Source organism: Triticum urartu, chromosome 3A (assembly GCF_056163025.1).
Source record: "Triticum urartu cultivar PI428250 chromosome 3A, HENAU_Tu73, whole genome shotgun sequence".
Classification (NCBI taxonomy): domain Eukaryota; kingdom Viridiplantae; phylum Streptophyta; class Magnoliopsida; order Poales; family Poaceae; genus Triticum; species Triticum urartu.
Window position 1 is genome coordinate 725,840,027 of NC_141875.1, and position 11,002 is coordinate 725,851,028.

The 11,002-nt window shown below is 41.9% G+C and overlaps 1 protein-coding gene across 1 annotated transcript; it reads left to right on the top strand.

The window, feature by feature from the left end:
- The first annotated feature begins 8,304 nt into the window (after positions 1 to 8,304).
- On the top strand, positions 8,305 to 10,563 carry LOC147982245 (uncharacterized). Its single transcript, XM_087517302.1, has one exon. It carries the CDS (start codon positions 8,306 to 8,308, stop codon positions 10,544 to 10,546), a length of 2,241 nt encoding a protein of 746 aa, XP_087373428.1. The 5' UTR covers position 8,305; the 3' UTR covers positions 10,547 to 10,563.
- Positions 10,564 to 11,002: the final 439 nt, after the last annotated feature.

The following is an 11,002-nucleotide window of genomic DNA, read 5'->3' on the forward strand; positions in this document are numbered from 1 at the left end:
AGCCTAATAGCACATTGTTAACCTATTCTAAGACGGGCACTTGGCAAGTGGCGTCCATGAATGCAGCTTTCCCCGCCTTGTTTTGTCAAAACAATAAAGCTTTGCAGTTTGGCATACATGTACTATCCTAACTTATCGTGCCACCCACCTCCTTGTTTCGTAGGTCTCACGTGACCAGGATTCAAATCGTTAGTTGACCGGTAAAAGATTCCACGCATCGTAGTTCAAGGGCCATCTGAGAAACCACAGATGTTGAATTGTCTCTTTCCGGGCAGAGGCTCCAACGCTCCATTTTATCTATGCTAGTGCTGTGCCCAACGGATCTAGTCGCAAATAGTGGGTGGATTCTGGATTTATGATGCATGTAGGAATGAAATCACCAACCACTAAAGTGAAGATTCCTTTTGATTAAGTATGGTTGGAGGCTCAAAAGAACAGCTGCTACATGCATGCATAGAGGATTTAGAGCATCAAAAGTTGTCCATGATGTTTCCTCCCAAGACGTTGGCATTGGATAACGCTGCCTGCATAGCAGCTTTCCTTAAACTAATCCAAGGCTTGAATCGCAAACCTCTGATCTAGTCTGCAGGTTATATATATGAGCCCTAGCAATTTCGCAACTACTTCTCATGCATGGCGTCCTGATGTGCATCGCTGCAGCTTTAAATTTTTGTCCTATTGTTTTGAAATAAGAAAGACCCACATATATAGCTTTGCATTTGGCGTGTGCTACTCCAGTTTGTCATGCCACCCGCCATATCCTCCCTCATGCGTAAAATGATCTGGATTTGAAGTGTCAATTTACTGGATGGAACCTTGAATACCACACATGTAGTATTGTTGGTTGCCCCTTGCTTGGTAGGAACAACCAAAAGCAAATGGCATGATGGTCTAGTGTGCATCGACTTCTGTAGCGACACCAATTTGAGGCATGGCAGGATAACATGTTGGAGAAATGATTTCCATTGGAAATACCTAAATTCTAACCATTTCACTTCCAGAAAGTCTTATATTTTGGTGGCGGCGTAACACTGAAACTGGTGATATAAAACATTATTGATGATTTTATTAGAGAATCGGGCGAACTTTTTCCTGCTAAGGTCTTCTCTCCTATATGAGAAATGAGCTCCGAAGATATACATTTTTTTGATAAAGGGCGATTTTATTAATTCAAAATGTAGCATCAAGTGGACACAAAGCATTATGAGTAACACCCGGCCTCTGCATAACTAAGATGCACACAGCCAAATCCGAAAGTCCGACAAAAAATCATCAAATAAAAACCGACAAAACGGCAATAGTAGAGTCCTATAGACCGACACTATACCTATGTCGAAGGAGGTGGTGGGTCGATCCGAAGGTTATGCTGTCACCCATGTCGGGAAAAAACCTCCATAGCCACCTGCTCCAATCGCGTACACACCGCCTTGAACAGCGGTTGGTACTCCGGTCGTTGTAGAATAGACCACGTACGTAGTGAGTGCGTACACCGGAAAATAACCTGCAAGGAAGAAGCATTTTTTCCATTGAAAATTAAATCATTTCTACATAGCCAAAGCGACCAAATTAAGGCATACGCTCCCACCCTTATTAGCGTTTTGAACTATTTGGAATACCGTCCAACCAATGACCAAAAATATTGGCAACACTTATGGGTGGATGAAATTTGACGCTATTTGGATGAGTGACCACGTAGAACGTGCAAACTTACATTGAAAAAAAAGGTGTTTGATTGTCTCATCATGAGTACAAAAACAACACTTCTTACTCCCTTGCCAGTTGCGTCGTGTGAGGTTGTCCGCAGATATACATGCTCTACTTCATAACCTAGTTCAACGTCTTACAAAACCCCAGGTAAAAAGTACAAACCAATGTAGACGTTTATGCTCCAATTCGTAACCTAAATCACGATCCAAGCCCTATATTTGGCTCACACCCAGGAACCGACTTACGTGAGAAACTCCAATGTAAACAGTTTCTTTCGCGTAGAGACTATAACGGTTAAACTTGTTGTCAGTATAGTAGTAGCTCTTAGAAACCATCGAGCGGTATGATAAATTTAGCTAAATGTGCACAAAAGATGATACATTCCTTCACATCGGTGCTATGTCCAATAAAGATAATGATACCTTTGAGGTAAATAAGGTTTCAAGTAGTGTAAGTGCAAACCACGGTAGTAATAGTTGGTGGATGCCGCGTGCATGCATGTGTGAGTCAAGCCATCAACCAAAAGTGAAGATTACTTTTTATTATGTCCTGTTGGAGGCTCAGAAGAGCCTCAAAAGAAGTTTTGGTGATGCCTCTCTCTCTCTGTGTGTGTGCACTGCAAGGGGGGAAATACCATGCGGATATTCTCCTAATCCTCACCATCTCCCTCAGCTCCTCCTTTCTGATTCGACTCTGCTACAGCTAGTGCTGCTCCTGCTCCTACAGGTATCGTTACTCGATGGCATTTTACTTTACTAGGTCGTATGTATTTTCATTACTATGATTTCACTCGTATGCATTTCCATAACTGATTGTACATATGATCCTACTTGATAGTGTATGGTAGCTGCCGTTTCATCAAAATCCCTCCAGCTAAATTCAGTTCAAACAAAAAATTAGTTGAAAGCTCTTTTAAGATGCCCGTTAATTAACATCAGACGTTAATGGCAACCCAATGACTAATATTTCTATTACCACTTAGAAGATTACTACATGCTACCAAATTATTCTTAGGTCTAATTTGTACTTTGCACTTCTACAATGAAGAAAGCGAGTTGAAGCGCCATAGAGCAGGGAAGTAAATAAGGAATGTTAAAATTGCTAATTAATTAGTTTATCTCCATGTCCCATTTTCACAAGAATGGATGGACGATGCATAGAGTTCTATTGTTGGCAGACGCTTTGACAGTTATCCATTGTTTATTTTCAAAGGTTATATAGAAAATGTGATTTTTCCTAACTAGAAATAAGTATGTAACACATATCAAATATGCATGTTGGCTACGTGCATCTTAGTTATACAGAGGCCGGGTGATGTTCATTATGTTTTGTATCCGCTTGATGCTACAATTTGAGTCAATAAAAATGCCCTTTTATCGAAAGAAATATCAAATATGCACGGTAAAGTGAAATGTATGAGCTGATTTTGTCAATCTCCTTATTTGCGTGCACAGTCTCTCCAAGATGCTCGTGGTAGAGTGAGTGTGTATGCATGCATAGGATGGAATGTATGTCAATGTGACCTTTTGTGTTTGTACTTTATGTCAACACACAAGTGAGTATTGACAATCAAGTTCTCAAGGAATTTGACAAATTATGTCTCTACTTTATACAACCACTAGTGCAGAAACGGGCAATAGCACCGGTTCGTAAGGCCCTTTAGTGTCGGTTTAGTAACCGGCACTAAAGTGTGGGCACTAAAGCCCCCCCCCCTTTAGTACAGGTTCAGCATGAACCGGTGCTAAAGGGAAACCACGTGGCATGAGCCAGCTCCGGGGGCCGGGAGCCCTTTAGTACCGGTTGGTAACACCAACCGGTACTAAATGTTTGTGGGTTTTTGTTTTATTTTTTATATTTCAATTAAATTTGTGTTATCAAATTAATTTAGAATTGTTTTACGTTATAATGAGTTGTAGTCGTCGTCGTCATCATCATCGCATATTAATAAATAAATAAACTCTGGCTAGCTAAAAATCATCGTAGTCGTCATTAATTACCACTATTTAATCATCATATATAGTCATTACCGCTAGCTATCTAATCATCACCAACACTGGCTAGCTTAAAGAAGAAACCTTCACTTTGTAACAAAAGCAAAGATATCATCGAGTTCAACATAATCATCACCAACATCGAAGTTCAGGACAATACGGACATGAGAGAGGACAAGTACTAATTAAGAGCATGAACTAGCTACTCCTGTTGCTCCCTCTCAGGTAGAATAGCATAGAACATGTATAGCTCTCCTGATTCATCATACTGGAGCATGCAGATGAATCTGTCTCCTAATCTTGGGTTGCGCTTCAGCTTGCTGCCCCCTAGTACTTCTCTGCAATCGTTAACAATTTTGCTCCAATCTTTCACTATTAAGCATTCTTCGCTTTCAGAAATCCTGAATGCACTCATGTGCAATGTAGGAAATCTTGGTCATAAGCTAACCATTGACATGTGACCTTTTGTCTCGATCCACTAAGGCACAACTGTCATCGGAAGTCCCTGTTGAAGAACATCGTATAGTAATTAATATACTAAGCAATGAAAGTTTAGCTTCAAAAATAATGTATGCAAAAGATGCACTAATTAAGGATAAATAGTTAAAATCTTACCATCTTTCGATTATAGATGTGACCGTAGTTCAATACGATCACCATTGGTCGCACGTTTTGAGTACTAACATTTCTAAGTTCAGGGAAAAAATTTGTCTTGACAGTATTAAGATCCTCAAGCCATGAAACATAATGACTTATCTCCTCGCAGTTTAGTTGAGCCCTAGGGCAGTAGTAGGTCATGTCTACCAAGCGCCGGACATGTTTGCTTGAACCGAAGTAAGCTGACAATACAAATTAGTTGTCAACTATTTTTTAATAAACTGTATCAAAGACATAAACATATGCATGCATGGTCGAGAAAAACTCACATAATGGTAGAACTGGAGGCGTTTGCACATCGACCCAGATGTCTATATTACCTTCAATATCATCTTCGGACAAATATCAAAGGTGATAACCATATCAGGCTCAAATGCATAAGCCTTGCATAGTGCTTGCCAAGTTTTGCATTCAAAATGAGTGTATGTGTCTCCATTATATAATTTGACGTTGAAAGTATACCCATGCTCCGTCTTCAAGTAAACTCTCTTTACCTCCATATCATCTATAGCACTAAAACCTATCTTATCCAAGACAAAAATTCTTGCATGGCAGGGGATGCGCTAGTAGAATAGTGAAAATTTAAAATTATAAGTTGAAGCAAATGAAGCATAAATCGTGCTTTAAAATTATAAGTTAAAGCAAATGAAGCATAAGTTTTGCATTCAAATAATAATTGCCGTTGTGACTTACTGTATCCACTTCGAATGTCTCATTCAGCTTGATGCTGAAGCGCCTACCATCAACAAGGAAATTTCTGTCGCATAGGCCGCGCTGGTCTTCACAATGTTCGCACATAATGAAATCTTTTTCGTCGTCAGATGACATTTCCTATATGTTCATATAGGTGAAACATTAAACACTTATTACTATCTAACATTAATTAATATCTAGCCAATTCAAATATATATCTAACTATATTCATCTCTAACAATTGACATTACTATATATTTAACTTTTCTATCTAATTCATCTAACATTCGACATTAATCTAACATTTATATAAACTCAAAATATATAAAAACATTAAATAAATAGAAAAACTCATTAACAAATAATATTTTAATTAGATCATCAAATCTCATATACGACAATTTTCTTACTAAAATTAACTAGTTATATTAATTATTCAACTAGTTCAAATCTCAAATACCTAAATAAACTAGTTTGACAATTTTCTTACCAAAAATAAACTAGTTATATTAATTATTCAACTAGTTCAAATCTAAAATACCTAAATAAACTAGTTCGACAATTTTCTTACTAAAAATAAACTAGTTATATTAATTATTCTACTAGTTCAAATCTCATATACCTAAATAAACTAGTTCGACAATTTTCTTACTAAAAATAAACTAGTTATATTAATTATTCTACTAGTTCAAATCTCATATACCTAAATAAACTAGTTCGACAATTTTTTTACTAAAAATAAACTAGTTATATTAATTATTCTACTAGTTCAAATCTCATATACCTAAATAAACTAGTTCGACAATTTTCTTACTAAAAATAAACTAGTTATATTAATTATTCAATTAGTTCAAATCTCATATACCTAAATAAACTAGTTCGACAATTTTCTTACTAAAAATAAACTAGTTTTATTAATTATTCAACTAGTTCAAATCTCACATACCTAGCTAATTAATATCTAATTAAATTTTCTAATAAACGGAAAACATAAAACAGAAAATAAGTAAAAAAATGTGTGTGTGTATGTGTGTGTGTGTGTACGTGTGTGTTTGTGTATGTGTGTGTATATATGTGTGTGTATGTGTGTATATATGTGTGTGTGTGTACGTATACGTATGTACACTGCAGTGCGCGGCCTCGTACGCAGCCGCCCCGTACGTACGAGCGGGGGCGCCGGCGTACGGGGCGAGGGCGGCGACGTACGTATGGGCCGGGTGCGCGCGCGGCGCGGGTACGCGAGAGCGAGAGAGTGTATACGTACGTACAGGCCGGACCACGGTGCCACGACGACGGACGGCGGGCGACGGGCGGCGGCGGACGACGGGCGACGGGCGCGGCGGGCGACGGGCGACGGGCGCGGCGGGCGACGGGCGCGGCGGGCGACGGGCGCGGCGGGCGGCGACGACGGGCGCATCGCGAGAGGTAGGAGACGAAAGAAGTGGGGAGATCTAACTGAATTTTCGTTAGTGTTGTATATATAGGAAAGGCCTTTAGTACCGGTTGGAGCCACCAACCGGTACTAAATACCAACTTTGGCCAGGCCAAGAGGCGGGAAGAGCAGGCCTTTAGTATCGGTTGGTGGCTCCAACCGGTACTAAAGGGTGGTCTTTAGTACCGGTTGGAGCCATCAACCGGTACTAAAGGCCTCGCGCTGGTACCCCAAAGTTTAGTCCCACCTCGCCGGGCGAAGGGCAGCCGCACTGATTTATAAACCCAGCCGCGGCTACCTCTTTGAACTTCTCTATATATAGCAGACTTGTGGGCCTAAATTCTGCGCGCTGCCCTGTGAGTCTGCTGGGCGTTTAAGGCCTGTAATTGCACGCCCGTGGCCTAGCAGGCCCACAGGGCAGCGCCCCAATTTTTTTATAGTTTTTTTTCTTTTCTGCTTTATTTTCTTCTATTTATTTCTGCGTAGTTTTTTGTATAGTTTTTTCTTTTCTGTTATATTTATTTTCTTCTATTTATTTGTGAGTAGTTTTTCATCTAGTTTGCCAAAATTCAACATTTTCAGAGTTCATTTTGTAGTGATTTTCAATTTCACGGTCATTTTGTAAATGATTGAAAAATAGCAAATATATTTTTTTTCTTTTCTGCTTTATTTTTTCTTCTATTTATTTCTGAGTAGTTTTTTCTTTTCTTCTATATTTATTTTCTTCTATTTATTTCTGAGTAGTTTTTTTATATAGTTTTTTCCTTTTCAGCTATAGTTTTTTTTCTTTTCTGCTATTTTTTCTTTTCTGCAAAACTTGATGGTCAAAGTCTGGAGTTATAACCAAACTTTAAAAAAAAGAAATGCCGACGTGCAATTAGTTTTTGCCATAACAAAAGAAGTCCGGAGTTGTAATAAGTTATTAAAAATAAAAAAGAGGTGCAATGCTCGTTAATTTGCTTCAAGCCTTTCGGAATAGTGTAAACTGCACTGCGCATAGCTCCGTGCAGTCTACCATATATTCCTGAAGGCTTGAAGCTAAGCAACGTGAGCATTGAGCCTCTTCTTCATCGTCTCTGCACTCAGGGCTTATAAACCGCTCCTAGTCCCTCTCTCTTCGCGAGGTGGGACTAAAAAACAGCATACTAAGAAACTGTAGTACTGGTTCATCCATGAACCGATACTAAAGGCTTGTTAGGGGAGCGAGGTGGGACTAAAAACAGCTTGCCATAACCTCATTAGTACCGGTTCGTGGTACGAACCGGCACTAAATGATGATGATGGGGCCATAGCCTGACCGCAGGCTGACACAGCCTCTTTAGTACCGGTTCGTGGCATGAACCGGTACTAAAGGTTCGCCACGAACCGGTACTATTGATCGCCGCCACGAACCGACACTACTGTACACATTAGTCCGGCACTAATGTGCTTCACGTTTGACCCTTTTTCTACTAGTGAACACGTACACATGTATATACAATATCACATATGCATATCTTACATAAAACTAATATTGTAATATTTTGGTAAGTGCATAACCCTGTGATAATAACTAAGCATATTTCTTGTGCAAATCTATTATATAATATAGGTAATAAAAGCATATATCAATTAATGGATATGTATGTAACGTACGGCATATTTTAAATTGAACAGGCATGCATATTACATACATGTAGAAATTTATATTCCGTTTCCGAGCCATATGTCGGGCTACAATTTTTATATAGCCAGATCTATTTGCCCTTGAGCATGGCAAGCGGGCTTATCTGACTGATTGTTTGACATGTTGATCTTTCTGCATTTTCAGTAACAGGAACTAATAATGGGGCTGCCTGATCTATGGGTAGTATGGGAGGTCGAGTTTCTGCTGCTTTTAAGCTTACTGCTGCAAGTGCTCCTACTCATCTTCACCGAGTGTCGTCGGTTTGTAAAATGGCCCCTTCTGTCTGCGGCGTTGAATGGTGCCCTCTGGCTTTTGTACCAAATGGCTGACTCCATCGCCTTATACGTGCTCGGCCACATGTCCCTGAAAACCAAGGCACCCGAGCAGCAGCAGCTCATGGCGTTCTGGGCATCGCTGCTGTTGGTTCACCTAGGGGGACAGGATAACATCACTGCCTATGCTTTGGAGGACAACGAGCTCTGGCTGCGCCACCTGTTCACTCTGGTCGTGCAGGCCGTGGGGGCTGCATATGTTCTGTACAAGTACGTCGCCGGCAGCAGTGGGGCCTTGCTCACTGCAGCTGTGTTGATGTTTCTTGTGGGTGTTGGCAAGTATCTCGAGAGGATAGTTGCTCTCTACTCCTCCGGCCTTGAAAACATCAGCAAGTTCCTCGACCGCGTTGAGGTACCCAGTAACGCTGGGAACTTGTTGTACCAAGTCCCAGCATGTTTGGATTCTGGGGAAGAAGTTCTGAAGGCAGCTCATGATCTTCTCCATGTCTGCATGGGCCAGTTTGTTGATTTCAAGGTCTGGCCATCGCGGTTCCAGATGGCGGCCTTATCAGTGTATCATGATGGTGCCGATAGTCATGATGCTGCCGAGCGGAGCCTGTTGCTGCCATTGGTCCGGATGCAGCTCTCGTTGATGCGTGACATCATCTACACCAAGGCAGCGGTGATCCACACATGGCATGGACGGGTGTTCCGTGTTGTCTCGACGGGTTTCACATTGGTGGCGTTTTACCTGTTCCATCAGTCTGCTATGGCTGGCTTCGGTTACAACAAGGGTGACATGGTGGTCACCTACATCTTGTTGGCCGGGGCTCTTTTCCTGGAGGTGGCATCCCTGTTGAGGTCAGCCCTGTCAACTTGGACATGCGCCTGGTTACTAGCTGCCGGATGGAACCGGCTCCATAAGGCAGTGGTGTATCTTCGCAGGGGTGTCAGGGCGGCACGAAGATGCTGGAGTTTGCAAGACACAATCGGGCAGCACGACCTGTTCCAAATCCACAGTAACGGTCGCACTGGTGTATTCCGGCTGGATCGCTGGTTGAACAAGCTGCGTTTCCTTGACTCCGTCGTGATACCACATGACGTGGAGGTCCGGCTGCTCCGTCATATATATTTGATGGTGAAAGGGTGCAGGGGAGAGGAACACGTTCTGTGGGGTTACCGTGGTCAGCTCGCACTCCAAGTATGGACCCCCGAGGTGGAGTTCTACAATGATGTCATCAGTGACATTGAATCCATTGGTTTAGATAGCAGCACACTCGACGCTGACAAGGTTGCATTTCATGGCAGCATACTCACCTGGCACTATGCCACTGATGCCTTCCTCCACTTCTTTGATTTATGTATGCTGGACCATGACAGCTTGTCACGTCATCCTAGGCAGGAAGATCTGGGCAGGGTACCACACATGAGAGATTCAATACAGGGCATGGACAACCAAGAGAGGAAAGAGCTAGGGCAGCTCGCGACAGCGATCCGCACATTGTCGAGGTACATGGTTTTCCTGCTCGTGGAGCGGCCTCACTTGCTTCCCAGCCCTGTTCGTCGCATCCAGTACGACAGTTTCTATTTGGCGTACAAGGAGTTTCGAGACATCAAGCAAGGAAAAGAAGTACCCAAAGGCATCTGGCCAGCAGTAAGTCTTGCAACCAGGCTGCTCGACCAGTGGGAGGAAGTTTTTGCAAAATCAGAAGAAGAGCCGTGCGAGGAAGGAGGGACGCCGGTGAATGAGATGCTACAGGTGCTCTTTGGTGTGTGGGTGGAGATGGTGTGCTATGCGGCCACCCACTGCAGCAACGACGCCCATGCCAGGCAACTCGGGAGCGGCACTGAGCTCATCACCGTCGTGTGGCTTCTGATGACCACCTTGTACAATCAAGTCTACCATAATGGTGACGACTTCCAAGCAAAAGTGAAGTACTTCCTCGAAAGACACAACAGGAAGAAACAAGCGCAAGAAGGTGTGCTCTTCTCCAAGGGTAATATGAGGGCGCTCATGTCAAGAAAAGGTAGGGTCAGTCTGCGGGCAATGCTGTTGAAAACAAAGAAGCCAAGTCTGGGGGTACTGATGTCAACTACAGAAATGGGCCGTCTGCCGACTTCACCTTGATTATTTCCCTTGTTCTATCTTCATGTCTTAACCGTGAGCAAGCAAATTGTCTTGTGTTCATGGCCCTTGCAACTCATCAAGCACGTGATCGATGATCATGTATATTTCTTCTGACTGCTTTGTGATTCCTGATGACTTGTGATTAAGGGAGCAAATAACTTCTGTGCTGTTTGTGAATTGTGATTCCTGATGACCACCTTGAAAACTTATAAAGCATTCCCAATGTTATAATTTGTCTTAACTCTTCTCAAGCTTTACAAGCAGTTTGCTCGGTTCTGAGATTGGTCAGCTGTTGTTTAGTTATCTTCGGATACCAATTCACCATCATAAACTCACTGTAAAGAGTGAAATGTATCGAGGACATATACAAAAAAGGCTTAGCCACTGGAAAGGTAAACTGATGTCTTATGGTGTTTGTTGTGTTTGTGTCGAATATTTTGTACTAGTTGGGTTACG

Coding starts and splice junctions, on each gene's coding strand:
- LOC147982245 (XM_087517302.1), top strand. CDS start 8,306: ATGGGGCTGCCTGATCTATGGGTAGTATGGGAGGTCGAGTTTCTGCTG.